Source organism: Pavona decussata, unplaced genomic scaffold, assembly GCF_977016875.1.
Source record: "Pavona decussata unplaced genomic scaffold, jaPavDecu1.1 SCAFFOLD_41, whole genome shotgun sequence".
NCBI lineage: Eukaryota > Metazoa > Cnidaria > Anthozoa > Scleractinia > Agariciidae > Pavona > Pavona decussata.
This window is the reverse complement of record NW_028145463.1, coordinates 689,594-715,359: the sequence shown is the minus strand read 5'-3', so window position 1 is coordinate 715,359 and position 25,766 is coordinate 689,594. Positions and strand designations below refer to the sequence as shown.

General features: G+C 38.4%; 3 protein-coding genes across 6 annotated transcripts in view; all 3 read right to left on the bottom strand.

Annotated features, from left to right (window-relative positions):
• Positions 1–25,766, bottom strand: part of LOC146482904 (tetratricopeptide repeat protein 28-like) — a 234,347-nt gene that overhangs the window by 47,123 nt on the left and 161,458 nt on the right. The window lies entirely within an intron of this gene.
• Positions 1–25,766, bottom strand: part of LOC146482909 (uncharacterized) — a 63,985-nt gene that overhangs the window by 21,551 nt on the left and 16,668 nt on the right. For 2 of the 4 annotated variants that reach the window (XM_085106536.1, XM_085106539.1), the window contains exons 1-2: positions 19,899–19,978; positions 19,570–19,641 (exon numbers count right to left, since the gene is read on the bottom strand). The exons of the other annotated variants lie outside the window; for them this stretch is intronic. The gene's annotated coding sequence lies outside the window, so the exon portion shown is untranslated. Of the gene's footprint in view, positions 1–19,569; positions 19,642–19,898; positions 19,979–25,766 lie in introns of those variants that run through there. 4 annotated transcript variants of the gene reach the window in all.
• On the bottom strand, positions 9,516–19,978 carry LOC146482910 (uncharacterized). The gene is made up of 6 exons (XM_085106508.1): positions 19,899–19,978; positions 19,570–19,641; positions 17,817–17,873; positions 15,827–15,910; positions 12,017–15,419; positions 9,516–11,314 (listed from the first exon to the last, which is right to left on the bottom strand). The coding sequence occupies exon 5, from the start codon at positions 15,359–15,361 to the stop codon at positions 12,026–12,028; it is 3,336 nt and encodes a 1,111-aa protein (XP_084962634.1). The 5' UTR covers positions 15,362–15,419; positions 15,827–15,910; positions 17,817–17,873; positions 19,570–19,641; positions 19,899–19,978; the 3' UTR covers positions 9,516–11,314; positions 12,017–12,025.

Sequence of the window (25,766 nt, the reverse complement as noted above, 5' to 3'; positions counted from 1 at the left end):
TGTATTTCTGGTCTATTCCGTCTCCAAGTGTATCTTTTTTCCTCGGGATTTAAGTCCCTCCATATGTCAGTCAGATCCAAATTATTCTGAATAGATTTAAGTTCTTTTAAAGAATTCCAGTGTGTTGTTTGCTTCCCACCCTTTTTGTCTTTTAAAATATCCAAAATCAGATTGAAATCTCCGCCGAGAATAATTTCATCGCATTTAAATGACAACATTTGTTCGCTCACTGTTTTAAAGAAAACTGGATCATCTGTATTCGGAGCGTAAATATTGCAGATCGTCAAGGTCAGCTCACCAACTTCCAAATCAACAATAATGTATCTGCCCTCTTTATCACAGAGCTGCCTCAAGATTTTGAAGGAAAAGTTGTTATTAAAAAGAATAGCGACACCTAATTTGTTGCTCATCAGACCACTGAATAAAGCTGAATAGCCCCATTCAGCTGCCCAATTCTCAGAAGACTTTTCCGTACAATGAACTTCTTGTAACATATAAATAGAAAAAAATTTTCTTTTTAAGCCAATAAAATAATTCTCTCTTTTTTTCATCATTAGCTAAGCCTCGGACATTAAGCGAAGATAAAGTTATTTTAGCCATCTATAAAGAAGTAAAAGAAAAAAAACTAGGTGCTCCGATATTTGCATACGTCATTCGTAGGGTTGTTAGTCCTTTTGCAAAACTTGGCCATATACAAGACATACAGTGAAATAAAGACGAGTTTAAACAAATAGTTACATTAATTACAGAAAACATAAAAAAGTATACTTAAGTTGGGTCCGGCTTAAAGGCTCCTGTAAAGACACTTGATATTCTGTTCACGGTTGCGGTCTGTATCTTTTACCATTTATGTACAGTTTGTCGTAAACCAGTTTTGTATCATGACCCTCCTTCTTTGCTTCTTTCATTGCCTTGATTAAACCCTTCCGTATTTCAACGATCTCTCTCGGAAAATCCTGTGAAATGCCATAATTTGTGCCTGCTAGTGTACGGGCATTCGATAGTATACGCTCCTTATCTTTGTGAAAGCTGAACTTTGCAATGATTGGGCGAGGTTTCTTGTCTTGCCTGACCTTGCCAAGGCGATGTGCCCGTTCGATCGGTATTTCATCAATTTCTTCCTCCATATTGAGGTTTCTTTCTAGGAAGGTGTATAGCAGAGTTTCTGTCGTAGAACTGGATTCTTGTCGCTCTTCGGGGATATTGTAGAAAATAAGATTATTCCGTCTGCTATGGCTTTCGAGCTTTACAGCACGTTCCTTTTCCACATCAACAGCTTGTGTTAATTTTTTCACACTTTCGGTGAGCGTTGATAGCGTCTTCTGTTGAGCGTCGGCTTTCTCAGTCCTGGTCACTATGGACTTATGAGCGAACTCTAAGCTTTCTCTCAAATCGGAGTTTTCTTTCTCCAAAATACGCTGTTTTTCCTTGAGCTCTTCGATTTCCTTTATTCCAGCTAGAGCAATGTCGAGTTTACGGTTGATTTCTGTTAGCGTCGCCGCCATGGACGGATTCGTTTCGCCCGCCGTCAAAAGTTCGTCATCTGTCTGAGAGCCTTGCGTTGTCCTTTTTCTTTTACGACTATCTTGACCTATTTCCGTGGCGTTCCCCTCTTTATCTGACATTGTGTCTAAACGAAAAGGAGCCCTCTTTCTATGCCATTCGAAGGATATTCGTAGAGCACAGAAAACAGCGTCTGTTCCCGTCGGAAGCTCGGCCCAGTCTCCCTGCAGTTGTGACCTACCAATGCCGTATTACGCAATCAAAAGTGGTACACCAATATGGCGGCGGGCCAATGCGTGATGTCACTTGAAAACGATCTATAGCTTGTTGCGCTGTTGCTTCTTATCTGAAAAACAGCTATTATGTTCTTAGAGCTGAAATGTACCTCCATTATTTTGTGGCTTAGCTCGCATCCGCTGCAGCTATTTGAAGCTAAGATAGACAACTCTCTTGTGAGTCTCTAGGATGCTAGTGAAATTTCTTCTGCCGAGTGTCTAATGTTGTTTCTCATGCAAGACTGCTAGCATGTTAAAATAGGGTTCAAACGTCTTCAAAGAATCCAACAATCCTTTATTGTTTCAATAACTGTTTATATTGCTTTTCAGTGCATTATGCAATTTGCTATTGAAGTGAACTATTTATCAACAACGTTTAAACCATTTTAATCCAATAAAACCAAGATCTTCCTAAAAAAAACGAAGATTTGCGAAAAAATCGCGAAGAAAACGAAGACTGTGGGTACCCACAAAGAGGCTCATATAACGTATCGTGTTAACCTTTAACCGTTTATGTTCACGTTTAAAAGTAAACTTTTAAGAGCTGTTAGTTTTCTCATTGTAACTCTGGCCCTGAAGAAAACTAGTTGTACTAGTTAAAATATTGGCCCCTAATAAATAAGCCCTTTGCCGTAGTGTCAGCCCTGCAATCAGTTTGGTTTATTTACACGTAAAGAGACGTCTGGCACGTGCATTTCACTGCAAGAGATCCGGCAACGGAACGTATTCAGAACAGTTTATTTTGCGTCGTGTGGTCCCCTGCCTCAGGCAAAAGTTTCGTATCGTGCTACACCCTCATTTGGAGAAGATGTAGTAATAACGATCACCTAAAAAAACCGGAGACTTGCATCTTGAAACAAAGAGACTAATTAAAGCACCTTTTACGAGACACACCGGCAGTGAACTCGGCTTTGAAAATCATGCTCCCAGGGGTGTGGGACTCATTGTTTGATATTAAACTTTTTTATACAGTCCGACCTCTATTAAGCGGCTACCCTCCATTAAGCGGCCACTTTCCAAAGTCCCGAATTATTTGTCAGTAAAATGCTGTATTCGATACCTCTATTCAACGGCCACCTCTATTAAGCGGCCGCGGCCACCTTTTTGCTGTTGCAAGTTTAGTATTTATTGTTTTTTTTTTTTTTTTTACAGCAAATTACCTTTTCAAGCGAAATGGTGACAGATAATATGAAGGTGATAACTGATTAGAACAAGTACTGCAATTTAATCTCCACTATAATGACACCGATCATCTCCGACACTTTGCCCTGTTCCACGGTTACCAGGACCTTGCCCAATCTATCGGAAAGGCAAATGACTTGATCTCCTCGTTACTCCGAGCCCTACAACGGCAAACAGCAGTGACGGATTATTTGAAATAAATCGTCCGTGAAATACTTTGAGCTAAATTTTTTACAGACTGTTGATGCAAGAAAAGGCCTAAGAAACTTGATGTTTTGTTACATAGATTTGCATATTTTTCTGTAGATACTCAACACTAAAAAAAGACTGTACTTATCGACTACGTGCTCTCTGTGTTAGAGCTAGAACTTTGCACGGACTTGAAATGCGCAAATACAGGGCACTTAATGTTTTGTTTCAATGATTTTTGCATTCATCTTCACAAATTTTCACCTTTCAACAAGCGTTTTGCTATATAGAGGCAATAAAATTACGTTGACTGCCATTTTTACCCAAGTTTTATTGTACCTCTATTAAGCGGCCAGTTTTTAAAGTCCCCAGGGTGGCCGCTTAACAGAGGTCCGACTATAATATAGGGAACGACTTAAGAGTGCCTGACTGTAACTTTCGAGAATCGCTGGCCAAGCTTGAAAAATCGAAACTCCTGATAATTTGCCTGAAGTTTACTTTTGGGGAACTATCTTCGAAAATATTATTTGAATGTTCTGGAAATTTATAGTTTTCGAGAATTTTGGAGAAAACGAAATTACGGGTTTTGCCTCATTAATTATGCAAAAATCTTACTCAAAATTAGCCAAGTTCAATACGCTTGTGTTGCAACAGTACTCAACGCTACAAAACGAGGTCGGTTTTGAATAAGAGCATAACTCACCTACTTTCTATCAATGGGATCTATGTAAACTTTTGTAGAACTTTGGAGGGTTTATGGCTTTTTGAAAAATTGACATTTTGAGGACTTCTCGATGAGGTGAAAATTGAGTAAGATTGAAGGTTTAAAATGCATCTTGGTATGTCAGGTATCGACTCGAGAGGAACATTGTGATAAAGTTTGGGTCTTCGTCTTTGATAATATGAAATAAAAAATCTGGGCAATCAATGCACGCGCTGACGAAAACCAAAGTTAGCGAGGCTTCGTTAACAAATTTGCATAATTCGCAACTGTTGAGAAAAGCTGTTGTGGCGACTCGGTGAAAACATTGACCCAGGCTATCTTCAAATGGTGATTTTACCTCATATTGCATTTGCCTGTTTCGTTTTCTTGTTTAATAATGTGGTAGAAAAGGTCTGGACAAAAAAAATGCACGCCATCGGGAAAGAAAACATTCGCCAAATTCTGGTGGGAAATTTGCATAATGCAAATCTCCCAATAAATCTTTCTGCAAAGGAATCTGATTGGGAAAGTTTCGTGAAGAGACTATTTGACCGAAACACTCCATATCAAAGGAGTCAAAACAACCTTCAATTATCCGATTTCAACAAATAATTGTCGAATTAAATTATATTGTCAAACTGATACTCGGTATTGCGTTACCTGCGTCACGTCAATAGCTGTCGATATGTCTTTAAAAAAGATGCCCACAAACACACATGCACAGATACACGCTTCAAAACCTGTGTGCCAATTTCCGTTTAACAAAATAATAACTCAGTTTATACCTACAGTCCACATTGGCTGTAGGGCATGCATTTATCTTTGGACATCGAATGCCAACAAGAGAAACACGGGTATCTTAATGACACTGCATACACGCAATGTCTACTGCATACATCACAGGTAGCCGAAGCTCTATGAGCGTTCAAAAGAAATTCGTTTGACCTTTTTATTGTCATGTTGTAATTTGAGTGTCACGATGAGTGTTACGCAATGGTGTAAATTATAAGGGTTTGTATGGGAGTATACGAACGTGTTTTGGAATCGAAAATAAAGGGAATAAATTGAACAAAAATGGCTTACCTTGTCTCTCGATCTCTTGCCAGTGTTTTGTGTGCCATATTTTGGCCATTTTAGTACGATTCCAGTGGATTTTTAAAGGTTTGCTGGACATTTTCCTCGCTATATATCCTGCTATATGTATCTATCTCCAAAATCTTGGTCACGTCAGTCCCCTGTAGTTTACTTTCGAAGACTTGCGCACGTTATCAACGCGGTCAGAATACGACGTAATGCGCGGACAAAGGACTACGGACCACGGACTGGGTATAAAAGAGGTACTAAGGTAAGTGTGTAATAGGAGGACTACGTAGTACGCACTAGTCTTAAAGGAGAGCTGGAAGTCTGAAAATCATATCTTTCTTGTATTCATTTTCAATAAGTTTAAGATGTATAAAATCAAGTTTCGGTAGTTGTTTTTGTCCCTTTAACTTTATTGCTGTTTTTGAGAAACAAAAAATAGACTGGGAATAAAATAGTGAGGATCGACAGTGCAAACATAAAATCTTGCTTTATCTCAGCGAAACAGCTGAATTTTTTAATACGCCCTGAAGAGAGCCCGGCATTTTAGATTTTTAGCATTCATTTCAGGGCTCGATTTGGTGAAAACTTGCTCTTGCAGTGCAGATTAAATATATAAATGTGCAAAAGGATGTTTGATGATCATTGATCGTGATCAACCAGTGAGACCATGTGCACAATCATGTAGATGCCGTGCATGCATGCAGTAGACCTTGCGTGTATACAGTGTCACTAAGATACCCGTGTTTCTGTTGTTGACATTGGACAAAGGTAAATTCATGCCCTACAGCCAATGTGGACTGTAGGGCATGCCGTCAGTCCGTAGTCCATAGTCCTCCTATACCGTTAGCACTACCTCTTTTATACCCAGTTCGTGGTCCACAGTTCTTCGTCTGCGACTCACGTTTTATACTGACTGCGTTGTTAACGTTGCAATTTTTTTTTTCTAAAAATACTATTGATACCGAAGTGACCAAGATTTTGGGAGTATAGATATATATAGTAGGATACCGTATAGAGAAACGAAAACTTTCAGCGAACCTAAAACCCACTGGAATCGTACTGAAATGGGCAAAATATGGCACACAAACACTGGCAACATATCAAGGAGAAAAGGTAAGCCATTTTTGTTCAATTCATGCCCTTTACTTTTCGACTCCAAAACACGTCCGTAAATTCCAATTCAAACCCTTATAATTTACGCCATTGTGTAACACTCATCGTGACATGACAAGGTAGACACTGCGTGTACACAGTGTCACTGAGATACCCGTGTTTCTCTTGTTGACATTCAACAAAGATAAATGCATACCCTACAGCTAATGTGGACTGTAGGTATAAACTGAGTTATTTTTTTGGTTAAACAGAAATTGACACACAGGTTTTGAAGTGTGTATTCGTGCATGTGTGATATTTCATACCAGTAATTACGTCAAAGTATGGCCTGCCGGCTGACATTGTTTTTCAGTCGCTTGCGAAGGTACAGCATCAAACAACACGAACAGAGAGTTTCTTTTTTTTAACTGACCCGCTTCTGAGTGATCATTATTTGGAAGCCACTGAAAAAGGTTGGACTGGCTATTTGAAAAGCATTCCACTTAACGAACTTGATTTAATTAAAAATGTTCGCTTTGACCGCCTTCATGTCTAACTTTCTAACCTCATTTGACAAGCGTGTATTTTTTAAACGTGATTCCAGTGTCCTGTGAACGTTTTATTTTTATCAAAACCGCTTATTTGCCAGCAAATAAAGGTCTTTATTCTAGTTGTTGTAAATGGCAATTTCGCAGCACAAGTTGGTTTCTGGGCATTATATTATTTAAAACATGTCGACAGGTATTGACGTGACGCAGGTAACCCAATAGCGAGTGTCAGTTTGGCACTATTGATTTTTAAAGGCTTTAAAGGCTAAGATTCGACAATTATTTGTTGAAATCGGATAATTGAAGGTTGATTTGACTCCTTTGATATGGAGTGTTTCGGTCAAATAGTTTCTTCACGAAACTTTCCCAATCAGATTCCTTTGCAGAAAGATTTATTGGGAGATTTGCATTATCTAAATTTCCCACCAGAATTTGGCGAATGTTTTCTTTCCCGATGGCGTGCATTTTTTTTGTCCAGACCTTTTCTACCACATTATTAAACAAGAAAACGAAACAGGCAAATGCAATATGAGGTAAAATCACCATTTGAAGATAGCCTGGGTCAATGTTTTCACCGAGTCGCCACAACAGCTTTTTCTCAACAGTTGCGAATTATGCAAATTTGTTAACGAAGCCTCGCTAACTTTGGTTTTCGTCAGCGCGTGCATTGATTGCCCAGATTTTTTATTTCATATTATCAAAGACGAAGACCCAAACTTTATCACAATGTTCCTCTCGAGTCGATACCTGACATACCAAGATGCATTTTAAACCTTCAATCTTACTCAATTTTCACCTCATCGCGAAGTCCTCAAAATGTCAATTTTTCAAAAAGCCATAAACCCTCCAAAGTTCTACAAAAGTTTACATAGATCCCATTGATAGAAAGTAGGTGAGTTATGCTCTTATTCAAAACCGACCTCGTTTTGTAGCGTTGCGTACTGTTTCAACACAAGCGTATTGAACTTGGCTAATTTTGAGTAAGATTTTTGCATAATTAATGAGGCAAAACCCGTAATTTCGTTTTCTCCAAAATTCTCGAAAACTATAAATTTCCAGAACATTCAAATAATATTTTCGAAGATAGTTCCCCAAAAGTAAACTTCAGGCAAATTATCAGGAGTTTCGATTTTTCAAGCTTGGCCAGCGATTCTCGAAAGTTACAGTCAGGCACTCTTAACATCCCCATCGATTTCAATATTACAGCGGTACAAGAGTGCCATATGGCACATGAAGTCATTACGCGCTCAATATTGGGTCAATTTGTATCAAAATTGGACACCAAACAGATCTTAGAGATATCTGCACAATGAAAACATAAAATCTTACCCCCCTTAAACATAAGACATGATTAACCACCCCTCCATTTTATAATATTCCACGCTAAAATGGACGGGACCATTCATTTAAATTAATTAATTTTTCATTGTTTACAATGAACACTACTTTGCGAAACAGAAAAATACTATCCGTTAGAAATCGAAACTTCTTGAAAAATCGATAATTTCGAATTGACGCATCAACGAGATTGACCAATTTGCACCGAATGGCTTTCCATATAGCTGATACGATGGATGCAATGCCTGTAGACATCTATTAGGGTTCTATCTCGGAAGATGAAGATGGGGAGGGCTGGTCTATAAACGCACTGTATAATGACAGAAGGCGTAACACTGGAGTATCTTTCAGCCATTTCAATGTTACTTGCACAGCGCTAACGCGCACCTTATCCTTCGACAGGCCATCTGCAGTCTTAGATGTAAGCACAACTGATTTATTTACGGTTGAACTCGACTTTGGGCAAGGGAGATGGGTTTATTAATCTTCAGAGTGACGTGGTGGGGGGATATTTAGAAGTCAATCCGAGATCGATAATTAAATCGGTGGTTTTGGAAATTTAACATGAGAACAAAACGGCTGAATTCTGTACCCGAAGTTACAGAACAGAGCCGACCGAAAGCGGTCAAATAGTTTGAATTTTTCTGAGAGTCATGCAAAATTTACAGGTTGATACATTTATCAGCCATTTTAGGTGAGCATTTGTCATTCAGTTTCAGTTTAGCCAATAAGTGTTTAATTTTCATATACGGTCTTTCAGCTGTTTATCTAGCATGTCGAAGATGGTGCGTCGAAAGATAGTCGCTGTTCCAGTCTTCCTTGTGCACGTAAAACTCAGTTGTAAGCTGGTCTATTCGTGACCTGCCTAAGGATAATGCTCGTAATCAGTCGCTATTCTTATCTTTATGGCTCGCGAAGATTGGATACGAGAGTGAATAAAGGCCACTCTCGTACCCACTCTTCTCTCGGCCCACAAACATAGAAACAGTGACTGGGTATGAATCTGTCTTAGAAGGACCTTAACAGTGGCTTCGGAGGTCTTTAAAGAGGAAGTGTCACTTATTTTTAGTGTCACTTTGAATAGCGAAAAAACATATTTGTATCGGATGGGAACATTAAAATAATAGTTCAATTTTGTTTTACAAATAACCCTTCTAGGGAACATGCAAAAACTAGGGTCAATCATTTTTGTCTGCAGATGGCTCAGATGGAAATGGATTGAAAAAAAAAAATTGGCCAATCTTTTGAAGTTCCTCGTGTGAATTTAAAGCTGATTGTATTCTATTCTCACCCGGAGAAATCATTTCAAACTTTTCTCCCGCTGCTCTAAGAGCGATTTCATGAAATATTTAAGCTGTTTTGGCCAACATGCAGCAAAATCTCCTCGACGGTTCCCCCTCAGCTTAAAATAAATGAAATAAAATATTTGGATTCTACTGTTCTCAAACCAAACACGTTTTACAGATTTCACTTTTTTAATGTTCATGTTTACAATAGTCGCACTTACTATATTATTGTTATGTAATGGGGAGGTTTACTCGATACCGGTTAGACTTTCATTCCCGTACGACTTGAACGCTGCTGATATCGTATTAACAAAAGCCGGTTTGATGAAGCTATCAGTTTCATTGTGTAACGAAATGTTGAAACTTAATAGAAATATGAAACAAACAGTCATGTCCCGTTTACAAGACCCCGGAATGAATTTTCCTACAAAAATTGAGATTCCTTGTCCGGTAAAACTTTTTGGTTGAAAATTCATATCGTTTTTACTGATAATGAATAATACTATATATGGAAACGAATCCACCGGTTTGAAAGTCGTCCGGTATCATGTAAACACAGCTAGCTTACTTACTGACTTTATAGAGCAGTTTTCAATTGAGTATGTGTCAAACACAAAGTAATCACTCTAACCAATCAGAACAGATGTAAACAGTTCGGTGAACCAATCAGAATTCAAAGCAAATACATGTAACCTGTAACAGTTGGCCAAGCGCGGGAAAACGTTGAACATCAAGGCACGATTGGCTTTGGCTTTGCTTCCCATTGGTTGAGAAAGTGCCGCGAGTTTTGCTGACGAATCAGAAAGCATAGTAAAACAAAACCAAAGCAAACGCGAAATTACTTCGACACCCAATTGAAGAATGCTCTATACCTACTTATTTACCTGGTTACTTACATATATACATGAAAAGATCTGCGCCAGATTGTTTAAAAGACCATTGCGCCAATTTAGAATTGACGCCCACTCTGGAAAGAAAAAAAAACTGTTTGACTTTAGATAAAATAATTCCACGATGCAAATAAGAGGACCACTCGTTTATGGCATCTTGTAAAGAGCAAAAAACAAATCATTTGAAAGAAAAAATACAAAAAAAAAAAAAAACTGCGTATTTCTTAACTTTTCTCTCAAAAATTAATGGGATTTCAAACAACCGAGCCCTGAACAGTTCTAAGATAATAATTGCATCATCATTCTTCTGAGCCTATTAAGCCGGTCATGGCTAACTACATCACTTGTTGTTGTTATTCAAACACAAGTTAGTAAGAAATGTTTTAGTATTTGAGTCTTCGCCCTCTTGTAATCAGGTTTCTGTGAGTTAACTCGCAGTCTTAGACTGTTTGAATTCATCGCTTGGTCTTTTGTGCTCTTTCTAACTTTGAGGGTCTTAGAGACTGTTCTTAGTTACAATGACAATCACAATTTTTGCGGCTAAGATATGGTATTTTTAAAAGAAACACAATTTCTACGATTTGGAGAAAATCATATTTACATGCGAAACTAAAAACACTAGAAACGTCATTCTTAAAAAAATTAAAGTTCTTGCTTCTAAATATGGGTAGATAAGCCGTTAAATTTGGCCTAAGTAACCACATTTTTTCTGAATTAACAATTAAGTAAAATATTGTTCTCAATATTGTCTTAAAACGAGTAATGACTTAAAAAAAATTATAAAATGACTTCAGAAAATCTTTACAATGTTAGTATATTATTTGTTATGCAACTATAAAAAAATTAAATGTAACGTCAAATTCATGTGTCCAGTTATCTTAACGTTACATCGAAAGGAGCAAAATAATATGTCGAAACATCTACTTCATAAAGTAAAGTGCCATTTTGGAAAATGAGCGCCTGCACATGTCCTTCTCTCCAAATATATTTCGAGCCACAAAAGCAAAGGCTTAATGCAGTAACTTCATTTTTTTTCCCTTTCATTTGTTACTGATTTACTGTTTTTCTTTTTTTTTTTTCTTTTTTTTATCCGGCCATTGCATCTAAGACATTTACACTACATACAAGTTCCCAGGATTAGTCTGCATCACGCCATATGGACGTCATCAATGGATCAGTCAGACTAGCTTAGTAGTCCTCTCTTGTCTTGAGTATGATGACACTTCTGCCAACCAAAAATATGTGAGGGATTAGTTTCGCTTGAGGCTCTAAATTTAGAAGTTTGTGGAGTTCAGGTGAAGGGCTTAATTTTTTTTTTGTTTGCCAGCAAAAAAATAGGAAGAGACAAAAACGAAAAAAATTGAAGACACTCCCCACGAAGCCGACGACATATTTTAAGCAACACATTAATAATTTCCCTTAATCAAATAGACTCCTGGTGCCTCAATTGAAAACAACGTTCAACGGAACCATATAGTCGAGCAAGGTTTGACTTCCATTAAGGTCATTAAGTTCATAAAGTTAAAAGGTACGATTGATAAAAATCTGAGGGGAAATGGTAACATTTGCTCTTTATCTCAAACGGTTGAAACATTAACTAGTGCGAGAACAGGCGATCAAATAGTGGGGAACGCAATTTTATTTACTCTGCACTCTACGTTCGGACGCCTGGAAAAGGCTAGTGAAAGAAAAATAAGACATTTTCTTATGGTATCAAGGAACAACGGAAACGAACATCTTCTCACGGCACCCTTTCACAAAATTCTCCCCCTGTTTTAATAAACAGCGAAAGGCTTGGTTATTGAAATAATATTTAGACAGATTTTACAACTATTCCTCTGGCAAGAATTGAGCTTTCTTTGCAGTTAGCTGTCCTTGTTTATCATAAAATTACTTCTCTTTAAAGTTAAACACAAACTAAACTTACAATTCTGTTTCATTTCCTTTCTCCAAATTCAAGCATTACATCATCACCAATCAGCACAAATGGAGCCCAGTACTTTAAGTCACGGAACTGCTCTGACTCGCGCAGGGATTTCATGGCCTGGTGAAGAGCCACAGTCACGCTTTTTCCTTCCGCCAGGTGTTGGTAGAAGTGTTTCATGAACTCCATGGTAGCCTCGTCATCAATCGCCCAGAGTGACACCAGAACAGAGCGAGCACCAGCACACAAGAAAGCCCGCGCGATACCAACCACGCCCTCGGACTTGACTTCTCCCCGGCCACTGTGACAGCAGCTAAGCACAACGAGTCTTGCTCGCAGACGAACGGCTTGTACATCTGACATTGTTAATATGTAGTATTTTTTCGCAGGGACGCGAGATGTCCAACCTGGGTTTGGGGCCAACAGAATTTCTCCAGTTTCAGCACTCCCGTGTGCGGCAATGTGCACCAAAGCAACCGACGCCAATCTTTTCATCACTTCGTCTTTAGTCGCATATCGTCCGGTGAGAGATGTGGTCTTTAGAAGTTTTCCAATCATCTCCACTTCCTTTCTGGCGAATGGAAGCTGCTTCCAAACGGGCCTACCAAACAGGTTGGTAACTTCTTCCAAACATGGATCTCCCACGAGCAACGCCCCACTCCTACTGTGAAAGTCCTCGGGCGCATCTGCGATCAGTCGTAAGGCGGTCAACGAGGGAACGATGTGAATCCTGATTGATTCACTAAGCGCAGAGTAAGGAGCCAGGCAAAATGGACCATCTGGAACAAGAAGTAACTGGTCACCTTCGAGCAAGTCTGCAATGGGGCCAATAATAACATCATACAGCTGGCGCAAAGAATTGACTGAGGAGGTCGGTGATTGGTCTGTTTCCTCAGCAGCTTCTCTGTTGGACGGCGGGTCATCACACACTTCATCCATTGACCGATCCTCGCACATGACTCGAACACCTGCACCAATGTTTCTTAAAGTAGCATCTATTAGCAACTTGCAACTATCAGGTTCTACTTCCTTTTGCTTAAAGAGAATCTGTTTCCCTCTTCGCAGCAACCAAAAACTGATCGCATTTTCATTAAGTGCAACAAAAACTGTTTCTTTAGTCAAATTGTTTAATATATAGGTAATTGTTTCCTTAGGTTCAGGTAAAGCGGACGGTGATGAGTCAACTGCATACTTTTCTTTCAAAACATCGATCAAGGCCTGTGCTCGTCCTTGCTCAGCAGTACACAAAGCCTCGTCAGTCTCTCCAGTCGTCACAAGAGTTCTCCATAACGAAGTGTAAACACACTGGTGGAGATTACGAAAGCTTATTTTCCACATATCTTTTGACTGTAGAAGAGCTCTTATGTCATCAAAGGTTTTTACGCTCGATCGATAACAATCAAGTGCCTCACTCAAAGAACCCACCCATTCATAATTATGACCTAATGAATGGCATGATTGTGCCTCTTGAACCCTATCCCCTAACTCTTCAGCAATGCTAAGGCTTTGTTTGTGATACTCTACTGCTACTTTAAAATTACCTAGTCGGGAATACACATTGCCCAATTCGTTATAAGTAGCTCCCTCCGCAGCCCTGTCACCCGATTCTTTCGATATAACAAGACTTTGTTTCATGTACTCCATGGATTGTTTAAAATCACCCAGGCGTAAAAGAGCCCCACCCAGATTTCTAAAAGCCTCCCCCTCATAATGCCTGTTCCCAATTTCTTGAGCGATACTGAGACTATGTTTCCAACACTCAAAGGCCTGTTTGAAGTCAAGCATATCATAATAAGCATCTCCAAGACCGCCATAGGCTACTCCCTCCGCACACCTGTTCCCTGATTCTTTAGCAATACTAAGATGTAGTTCATGATACTTTGTGGCTTGTTTAAAATTACCCATACTGTGATAAGCATTGCCCAGGTTGCCATACGCTCCTCCCTCCCCATCCCTGTTCCCTAATTCTTTAGCAATACTAAGACGTAGTTCGTGATACTCTGCGGCTTGTTTAAAATTACCCATACTGTGATAAGCATTGCCCAGGTTGCCATACGCTCTTCCCTCCCCATCCCTGTCCCCTAATTCTTTAGCAATACTAAGATCTAGTTCGTGATACTCTGCGGCTTGTTTAAAATTACCCAGACCTTGATAAGCATTTCCCAGGTTGCAATACGCTCTTCCCGCCCCATCCCTGTTCCCTAATTCTTTAGCAATATTAAGATGTAGTTCGTGATACTCTGCGGCTTGTTTAAAATTACCCAGACCGTGATAAGCATTGCCCAGGTTGCCATACGCCATTCCCTCCCCATCCCTGTTCCCTAATTCTTTAGCAATACTAAGATGTAGTTCGTGATACTCTGCGGCTTGTTTAAAATTACCCAGACCTTGATAAGCATTGCCCAGGTTGCCATACGCTCTTCCCTCCCCATCCCTGTTCCCTAATTCTTTAGCAATATTAAGATGTAGTTCGTGATACTCTGCGGCTTGTTTAAAATTACCCTGACCTTTATAAGCATTGCCCAGGTTGCCATACGCCATTCCCTCCCCATCCCTGTTCCCTAATTCTTTAGCAATACTAAGATGTAGTTCGTGATACTCTGCGGCTTGTTTAAAATTACCCAGACCTTGATAAGCATTGCCCAGGTTGCCATACGCTCCTCCCTCCCCATCCCTGTCCCCTAATTCTTTAGCAATACTAAGATGTAGTTCGTGATACTCTGCGGCTTGTTTAAAATTACCCAGACCTTGATAAGCAATGCCCAGGTTGCAATACGCTCTTCCCTCCCCATCCCTGTCCCCTAATTCTTTAGCAATACTAAGATGTAGTTCGTGAAACTCTGCGGCTTGTTTAAAATTACGCATACTGTAATAAGCATTGCCCAGGTTGCCATACGCTCCTCCCTCCCCTTCCCTGTCCCCTAATTCATTAGCAATATCAATATGTAGCTTTTGATACTCTATGGCTTGCTTAAAATTGCACTGGCTGTTGTAGACCACACCCAGATTGAAACAGGCTAATGCCTCCCAAGCCCTGTTCCCTAATTCTCTAGCAATACTAAGATGTAGTTTGTGGCACTCTACGGCTTGCTGAAAATCACCTAGACGGTGATAAGCAGCGCCCAGATCGCAATATGCTTCTCCCTCCTTCGACCTGTTCCCTAATTCTTTAGCAATATTAAGATCTAGTTTGTGATACTCTAGGGCTTGTTTAAAATTATTCTGACTGTAATAAATATCACCCAGTTTAGAATAGGTATTTCCCTCCCGCTCCCTATCGCCCAATTTTTTAGCAATGCTAAGCTCTTGCATGTGCTTCACTATATCTTCTGAGTCGCCCTCCGTCATTTAGTTAGATGATGACCGGAGATCCTATCAAATGTGCTTTGTTTCACCAAGGACGTTCCTAGAAAAAGACAAAGTTTGAGAACTTTCCCATTTGTACTTAATTTCTCTGACTCTGATATCTTTCGCACATAAATTTCCACTGAAAGACACAGAATCCCTGTAAAAGGGCTTAATGGAAACTACATTTCTTTTTTGTCCGTAATGTTGAAAGGATAATTACAGAACCATGTTCTGTTGTTTCAATTCGTTTAACGTATCTGTGGCAACTTCAAGTTTAAGGGCGGTGAGAGCAATAAGTAAAATTAAGTAAAGTTCAAAACAAATGCCTTGTTGGAAATGACTTGCTTTGCAAGACCCTAGACTCGGCCGCCTTAGAAACTAGGAACTGAGCTGGTAGTTAACATGACGTCATTTGAGGAATTGAGCAAGTTGGTCTTATTAACATGGCACATGCAAATGACTTACCGACAGGCTGTACCGTTCACTGCTTCTCAAAATCGGGGCTTCTTGAAGTCAGTTACATCAGCTTAATAAACAGGAATGATGACTCTGTAAATAAGTTATTTGCAGACATACAATTACAACGGCAAAGGCCGGCCGGAGACAAACGAAGGAGTGCTTGGGGAGGTGTAATTTAGATAACATGCATGTCATTCAGTTTTAGCTCGATCAATTGTCACGCACTTATAATAATTGCGGCAACGAGAATCGAAACAGAAACTTTAAATGTTACTAATCTTGATCAAAGAAATGAAATTTCAAACATTTGACAGAATTGTCAGCCTACTCTAAGGAATAATTAGAGTTACACGAGTGAGCAGAAATTTTTAGTCGAGGGTTGACTTTGAGAACAGACAAAGGAAACATGGTGGTTTTGATTTCCCTTTGAAGAAATTCTTGTATTTTGGGCTGCCTTGTGTTTGAGTTTTTGGTGTACATCCCTGAACAAGTAATTCACAAAGCCCTCATCATCAAGTTAAGCCATTTATTTACAAAGGAACTCGGTGGTGTTTACAAGGAAGAGGTATAACAGAAATAAAAGAACATTTTTTAGATAAGGTTAATTAGCCAAAATAAAACCAGACTGTGCAAGAAACAAACAAACAAAAACATAACAAGAACAAAATCAACGACAACCGGACAGAAACAATCAAACAACAACAACAACAACAACAACAAAAAAGGTTGAAATAGTTGTTGAACTGCACATTCTGGATTTAAGTACTTCGCTGTACCGATAATAACTCCATATTTTAATACCTAGTTTTAAAAAAGCGCAAATGCATGATGTTTATGAAGGAATAAAAATAACCGAGGGTTTTGCTTTCGAATCAGTTCGGCGTTTGTTTTTCGATTCCTAGAATTTGAGGTGCTTCGCGGACGAGTTTTCGACCTATTTCGTTTTCCAGTATCGGCTGCTTCAGTTTCTAGTTGTGGTAGCTTCGTTTTCTTCACTTTGAGTTTTGGGTGCACGGTTTTCGAATTTAGAATAATAATGAGGTATTTGTACTCGACACTTTCAGAAGTAAATCTACTTTGAGCCTTAGTTTCCCCCATCCACCCTCTCCCAGGCGTCACACAATCACATCTTCATTACACCTGAATATACAAGGCGCTCTCCTCGTACCCCTTACATTCCCAGTAAACAAATTTAGTTGTCACATGACATATACATGACAAGCGCGCGTGAGGAACTGTGTATCAGTGTGTTCACCACAACGTGACACGATATTGACTAAACCATTTTGTTGGTTGGTTTGAATATCCAATGTTCTCACACGCGGAATAAATTCTCCCCGAATAAATAAAATAGCTCCTAACTGGAAATTAAACCTAACAACACTTTATTGCCACCTGTTCAAGAAAACCCGAACTCATTTTGCACAAAAGAATTTGACAGCTTTCCAAGATTGGCCAAAATGTAAAATCAATAACATGACTGAATACTGATACTGACGTGACATTTTGAGCCTCCGGACGACAAAAGGATAAGGAAACACTGCACTAAGAACGACAAAAGTCTCAATAACATCGCAAAGAGTCATAAAAAAAACTTTTGAGTTACTAAGTGGCTGTTTCATACTGCCACTACGTGTTGCTACGTGTATAGCGTGGGGCGATCAAGGCCGAGTCTTAAATTTTCGTTCGTCAGACAAATGTCAACATTTTCCCAGTCAGCAAATGGGATTGAGTTAAAAAACACCAGGGAGTCTTTTTAAAATTTCAAGTTATTGGAATGCAGTTAAGGGAAGCATTTGAATGAGCCAACTGAAATTCAGAAACTCTTAAATAATAGTGAGTAATAATTTAATATTAGTGAGTGGTGTCCCACCTAACACGAATTTTTTTGACACCCCACTAATTTTTGTTATCACATATACTGCATATTTTCTTCCTCCTGGTCAATAACCTTACAAATTAATCTGTAAAAACCTAACACAAGCGACTAACTCACCCCTTACAAAATGACTGTTGGAGTTTCGTCAGCAAACTTGATAGAAACTCTCTACAACTAAGAAATTTGAAAACAAACAATTAATATCCAGTCTACTCACATTATCTCCAAAACTAGTGGCTGTTTAAATAGGAAGAGGAAAGTTAACACAAGGAAAGGTAAGAACTGATTTAAATGTAAGAAGCGGCAGCAAAATATTACAGCCCGAAAACCGGCCAATAACCCAATGAAAATATTCTTCCCTGTAGAAACATTGACAAGCAAATATATTCAGGAATTGAAATTTAACTTTGCATTACTTTAAAAATTTAAAAATAGTTTGCGGGCGATACAACAGTGATTTTAAGAAACGTAGAATCTCTCAAAGCTTTTTCTTACGATAATTGACACATTTGGCGAAATATCTTGGATGACGTCTGAAATTCAACAAAAATAAAAAAAAGAGCTGACGTGGATAGGCTCTCAGAAAGGTGGTAGGAAAAACACCTTTCAAATGTATCATGTAAACGGTTAACTAAAACATTTTGCGACTTTTTGTCATAAGATGAACATTAAAAAAAAAACAACAACAACAACAACAAAAAAAACGATTGACTGTATCTTGTAACGTAAATATAATTTACTGTAATGTATTTATTATGTTTCAAGTTTCAAGTTTATTTAAAAAGGCAATAAATAGTAGTAATTAGCGGATCCATTCAGCTTTTGACCTGTTGTCTTGATTTTTCTCGTATAAGCAATCATATTTTCCTGCACCAAGCTAAGGGCGGTATGTTGCACAAAACAGCTCAAATATTTGACACAAAGCCTTTTCTCTAACTTGAGATTATTCTTAGAAAACCGGAAGGAAAATATTAAGGGATTTCTACGAGGAAGAACAAATTATAAAGAGTTTTAGGCGATTCCTCTATAATACACTGCATGGAAGAACTTGAAAAATTGGCTTTTTTTAAGTTGCAATCCATTTCCATCCTAGCCGATCCGCAGCTTAAGATAATTTCTAATACTGGACAAGAGTAGGGTTATTAATTGTTAACAAAAATGAACCATTATTTCAACGTTTCTATCGATACAAAGATGATTTATAGCTTTTAAAAGTGACGCTAGAAATTAAGGTGACACTCCGCTCCTTTAAGAGAGAGTTGCCTTTTTTAGTGTAGACGTTACTGGAACTGAAAGCCGGTCTTGGATAACAAAGAAAATAAAAATTGTCGCACAGATCAATCCACCGTTGTGGGATGAATATTTACAGTTTCACAGATACATACTCCGATGTGAGTGCTAACTGGATTTTTCCCTGAAAATTTATAGATATCAAAGCGAAATATACAGTTTACTTCAGCACCCAACTGAATCTGAGAACATTTTCCGGTAAGTGTATCGCCCGTACCGCGTCGTTACGGGCTATAAAAGCTGCCTTAATCTTGATTAATGAATATCTTTCATAAGTAAGTAAAATTCAAAATACATGTCTTGTCAGGAATGACTACAACATTTGTGAGACTCTTAATACGGCTGATTCGAAAACTAAGGCAACTCATTGAGAGTGTTAGTAACGCTGCAAATTAAATCAGTGCAGTGGAACATAATTTGAGGAATTTTTGGAGTTGCTCAGTGAAAAGCGTAGACTAAAGCAGTGGATCTTAAACAAAGTACACAAATAATACGTGAATAGTTTGTATTTCTTATCTGCTTATGTGCAAAGGAACGATTATTTAAGCTGCGAGTATCATACGAAGCCGTGATGACTTACCGTTGACTGCTTTCCCAAAACGATCCTTCTTGAAGTCAGTTCCAACCAACTTAGTTCACTGAAATGGCGATTCTGCAAGCAAATAAGTAATTTGATGGAAAACAAATAAATAAGTTACTCGTAAAATAACTATCCTGAACATCCTTTCCAAAATCACATTAGGCGACGCATATTACAAAGTACAAGGGCGGGATAGAGAGCAACATTTTGCCGAAAATAGTGAGTGTAGATTGCACGTTACACACAATGATTGTAATCACTTTGAAAAATTAACGTTTAACAGCTACCAAGGAATGACTGAATCTCAAAACTGCCAGCTTGTTACTTACCTCTTGTTTAAAAGTTCACTTTCAATAACAACTGCGCGATATTCCTTAAGTCCAGAACAAATTCGAGGATTATACATGAGGACGCGTCTTTTTATAGCATAACGGCGGAAAAGTCTTCTATATTTTTGGGTTTCTTTTTAGCTTTATTTTTAGACTTTCAAGCAATAACTATTGCGTCACCGATTTCAGAAACAGAAAGTTCAAATACTGAATTCGCAGCTAGTAAAATTATAACTCACCTCGAAAATCAACGAAAGAGTGTACTTTATTCCTCCTGAATTGACGTTTAACAAACAAAATCAACAAAGGAGTGGCCGTAGATTCGTTTTCAAGTTTTAGTATTTTGAGTGTCTCTTTTTTTTCGCGTTTTGCGAGCTCTACATTTCGTTTTCGAATGTAATGCTTTTTTTATTTGTGTACCCTCCTGTTTGTAGGCCTGAGCTAATCATTCAAAAAATCACTTTTTTTCACGCCTGGGCAGCGACACATCCCTGCGTGTTGCCGCGCCACGAATCTAAAGAAACTTCAGACACGAGTGTTTTACTGGAAAATACACCACTGGTAAAATTCATGCGAAAGTACATCCTCACTAGTAGGGATATTGAAGAAGTCGTTTCCCGCTTTTTCGGTTGTTTGTGAAAACAGTCGGTGAAAAATGGCCAGCGATAGATTTGTCTATATAATAATAAAGAGGATATTACAGGGAAGCGCGAAGATATGAATTTTATTTTCTCTTGTTAAAGACAATATTTTACTCTTTCGCTGCGCTCGCTCGTAAAAAGTTGTTTTTACCATTCGAAAATAAAATTAATATCTTTGCGTCGCCGTGTAATATTCTCTATTTATCCATTCATGGACAAATGGTCTGTTTACAAAGAAAGGGAATAACCTTAGAAGAAAATGTGTGATGTTTGTCAACGAGCTAAAATAAATGATTATTTTGTTTTTGAAATTCAAGGTGTTTTCGAATTCCATGCTCTTCGCTTTCGGGCCTGATCTGGAATGAAACAGCGCGTGTGAGAGCCTGTTCTGATGATTATTCTTGGTTATATAATGATCTAATCGCGCCAAAAGGTGACACGAACAATATATGCTGCTGCTGCTTTTAGAGTCTGTTGTTTTCACTTTCTTTCACATTTTTATTTTTTTTTTACCCAGAAGGGAGAGGAGCGGGGATACTCTACTATATACGCTATATCGGTATGTGCATGCGGCTCCAAAGAATTTGATATTTGAGCCCTTTTTTGTCTGAAAGAGGGTAGAAATTTTAACCATTGTGCTCTGAAAGTTTAAAAACGAGTATGGATTTTACAAAAACGGAGATGGATTCTAGAAATTAAAATGCTGCTGTGAATTTTAGAGCCGGGGCAGATCACACGGTTGTTCAAAGAGTGGACAACTCTCTCCACTGAATAAATTTAATTGCTATCCAGCTGATAAAATGTACATCAACCAATACATTTTATCCGCTGTGTAAAGTTACCAGTTCTTTGAACAAGCTAGGCCTCGTCTGAAAATGGTTACCACAAGATTAATTAATTTGGTTTGTAGAAAAGAGCCGCATAGGCCTCCCACCCTCTCTCCCCTGACCAAAAATCGATCGAAGAGTACCGCAGGGGTTTTGTTAAGGGAATAATCAGCCAAAAAATACTTCGTCAGGAACGCTATTTGATCAGAAACTTTTATAGTCGAGGCTCATGGTCATGCATGCCACGAATCTAACTGACAAAAAAAAAAGACGTGTATGGAGATCAAGGGTTTTTTTTTTTCAATTATTCGACGCGTTCAAATTGAGGATGGCAGCACTTCTTCCCTACGGGATTCTATGCTGGGCAGTCTTTGAACCTTCGTTTATTTTGGTCAACGGAGACTCGAAGCCCAGAAAGTGAAAGAAATTCTAACAAGGGCTGCTGCCATCAGGCCATTTTCGAGTTGCTAAGCTGAGCTTTTCACGTGAAAACTATTTTTGTTTGAAAAATTAATTTTTCTATAAAGAATTATGCACGAAGCCTCGCTTTCATAATGACGTCCAAAGCAACTCGGAAATTACCTATTGTCTGGAAAACAACAACAACAACAACAACAACGACAAACATGAAACTGACCACAAGTAACTGACCGTCCAAATTCTTTGGCAATGAATTCAGTGACGAAGTCATATCAATCTCTTCCTTTGTAATTGCCTTTTCCCAAACTAGGAAACTGAAATTAGGGCTGTTTTAGCAGGTTACATTATATGCAGATGCTATGGTAACGTTTTAATCTCAAAAATGACAGAAACTTGTTTACCAATGTTTATGTATTTGTTTATACCATTTTTACAGTTTCCCTCGATAAAGAGTGCATGGTAGTAATGATCGATTTAGGATTATAACTGAAGAAAAATGGAATCTAAAAAAAATTCTTCTTAATTTCTTCCTTCTGTCTTCTTGCTAGAATGTGATACAGTTTTTAACCCAGCAAAACCATAAACTCCCCTAAATAACTTTCAAAACAAGCTCAAAATTCTTAGATCTGTGCTTAAACGTTTGCGAGTTTCCATAAATGTCCTTGTTTCTTGGGGTTTTGTATTGGAGCTGTTGGAATTTGTCAGATAGCCTCTGTGTCTGGTGCTATAAAGAAGAGGGCATGGGATAGGGAATCAGGCACGTGCGAGAAGCGATGGGAGCGCAAACGCTCACGCGCGCGCCGTTCCAAGCAATTCGCGCGCGCGTCTGATTTCCCTTACCCTTAAGGTGAGGGTAAACGTGAATTTGAACGGAATTTTAAGAGGTTTAAAGAAGGGATAAAAGAAAGAAAATGATTTTTGGAACAACAACAGACAGTTGATACCCACGCAAGAGCACCCCAGGTTGCTAGTGGACTAACTTGGTTTCCGTCTATTAATTATTAACTACAAATTCTAATTTTAAAACTTCACTTTATCTTCAATTCTTTTTATTTCTCTTAATTTTACCAATCCTTTCAGAAAAACTATCTCCTCCCAAATATACCCAAAAATCAACCAAAAATTCACAAAACACCCCACAATACAGGTTCACGGGATGAGCAGAGAGTTTTTGGATTGCTTGAAGCGTGAACGAGATATTTTCTTTAAACCGATTTTAAGCGGCGTGAAAACGGCTTTAAGGTTTACCTTCGCCTTAACAGCGCCTGCTAAACTGGCTAAATGATTTACACCTTTAAACAGATCTCTCCAAAAAAAGACAGTGCTGGGTTTTTCCCTCTTCAGTCAACTGGAAACCGTTCATACTAACAAGCCTTTGTTTTCGATGTGGAATATTTCGGTTTGTACCCAAGACATATTTTGGCGGTGGAACGCAGAGACCAAGAAGTCAATCTCCCAGGCTGCATCCATCATAGTAGTCGTTCCAAGTACGATTAGGCTAACCCAGGATAAGCATTAAGGTCTGGTTTATGAAAGTTGACAAATAAAAAAATGGTCTACAGTTCCGCAAATATTGGAGACATTCAAGATTTTCTCCACGGACTCAAAAGTTAGAACCACCATGTACGGTACCAAACAGTATCACTGGAAATCAAAAGTGCTGCTCAGTAGTTTTCATTTGAATGGACATACTTTAGGATTTCAGAATGGAGGTAGCTGAACTGGTCAAATCAGGCTAAAAGATTAAAAATTGAAGATTTTAAATTCAATTCTGACAAAATGTTCATTCCTAAGTAGAACTGTGATTCTTGACTTTTATTTCAAGATAACTCTTCCATAACTCTGAGCCTTTCTATGGGTATTTCCGAAGAAATCGAAGACTCGGAAAAAACAAAGAGCTCAAGATTGAAGCGAAGATCTGAAAATTGACCAAAATTTGCGTGATCAAATTGAACACTCAGATATAAAACTGTCAAAACTCATAAACACTACAGAAAATATCTGTTATTTCTGAATTTTGGCATTTGACCACATTTCTGTGTTAAAATCAGTGGGGTTGACAGACCTGCGAGACTCCCACTGTGTGTCCGTTGTGTTGATAAAAGCCTTTTCAGTTTTGGTTTTACAAGCAATTCTTTAAGCGATTTTCCTTTTGAATAAGAGAATCTTCCTTTTAGATCAAAATGTTATGCGACCGCTCTTAATGGTGTTTGTCTTGATCGTGAGGGGGAATTCTCAAATATACTAATTGGAGGGTTTCATACTTATCACTAAGAGCCGTAAGGATTAGGTTTTGATATGTCATTGTGTATGCTAGCTCTGTGCCATTTGTTAAGGCTTATCGGCTTGGATTGACTTCAAGATTTCAGGTAGCGCTAAATAAATGTTATCTTTAAAGATAGTGGATCCGTGGATTTCTTAACTCGTAAATTAATGCTTCTGCTATTGTATCTCGCTGCGTGAAGATTGCACAGATATGAGGGTCTAAAAGATACTCGTCTTTACAAAGCTTATCATTGTTGTCTCTTGCTTTCGAGAGCTATAGATCGTTTTCACTCACATGGCCAAATCCTTGACTACCGTTGCTACGCCGCCATATTAGCTAGTAGCGGCGCTTGCGAAGAACATGGTTTTGTGTTTGATTGTGGGCTGTAGCAGGAAAAGTGGACGAGACAAAAGGATATACTTTGCAAGGGTGCCTTCCATCGTTACAAATCAGGGTTAAAAAGCTCAAGAATTGTCAGAGGATAGAAGATCGCGCTGGATTTCAGCGATAAGTCGTAACGACCTTACTGAAGAGATCTTAGAGCACGATCGTGTTTGCGAAAAGCACTTCGTTTCAGAAAAAGCGGCTTAAAGCTGGGATAAATTTAATATTGACTGGGTTCCAACATGACATTTGGGAAACAAGAAAGTTTCGTTTGTGACTACGCGTAACCTAATTTTCGTTAAATTACAAACCGGAAATACTGTCAATGACTTGTGCGCGCTAAGTCAAAATTCAAAAACTATAATTCGTGTGAAGCCAGGCTTAAACTTTCGTTGAATTTGGATTAGAATACACTATCCATTAAAAAAAAGATAGTACCATAGCACAAATAATAAGAGAGATAGAGGCAAATGAATGCAAAAGCTTGTGAACGCGTAAGTCGACTTTCGTTAAATTACACACCAAATAAACTCAATTGCTTGTGCGCGCTAAGTCAAAACTCCAAAACTATTTAATGTATGAAGAAGCTTAAACTTTCGCTAAATTTGAAAAAAAATGCACTGTCCATTATAAGAAAAATGAACAGCATAGAACAAATAATTAGAGAGATAGAGGCAAATGAATGCAAAAGCTTGTGAACGCGTAACCCAGTTTTCGTTAAATTACACACCGGAAATATTCAATGACTTGTGCGCGCTAAGTCAAAACTCAAAAACTATAAATCCTATAAAAAAACCTTAAACTTTCGTTGAATTTGAATTAGAATACACTATCCATTAAAAAAAAAGTAGCACTATATCACAATTAATAAGAGACATACAGGCAAATGAATGCAACAGCTTGTGATCACGTAGCGCAGTTTGTATTAAATTACACGTCGGAAAATTTCAGTAACTTGTGCGCGCAACGTCAAAACTCAAAAACTATAAATCATATGGAAAAGATTAAGCTATTGCTGAATTTGGAAAACAACACGCTGTGATTTAAAAAAAGAGCAGCATAGAACAAATAATAAGGGAGATACAGGCAAGTGAATTCAGTAGCTTGTCAACGCGTAACTGAATTTTCGTTGAATTACACGTCGGAAAATTTTAATTACTTGTGCACGCAACGTCGAAACTAAAAGACTATCAATTGTATGGATAAGATTAAACTATTGCTGAATTTGGAAAACAATCCACTGTGATTTAAAAAAAAAGTTGCACCATAGCACAAATAATAGGAGAGATAGACGCAAATGAATGCAACCGCTTGTGAACGCGTAACCCAA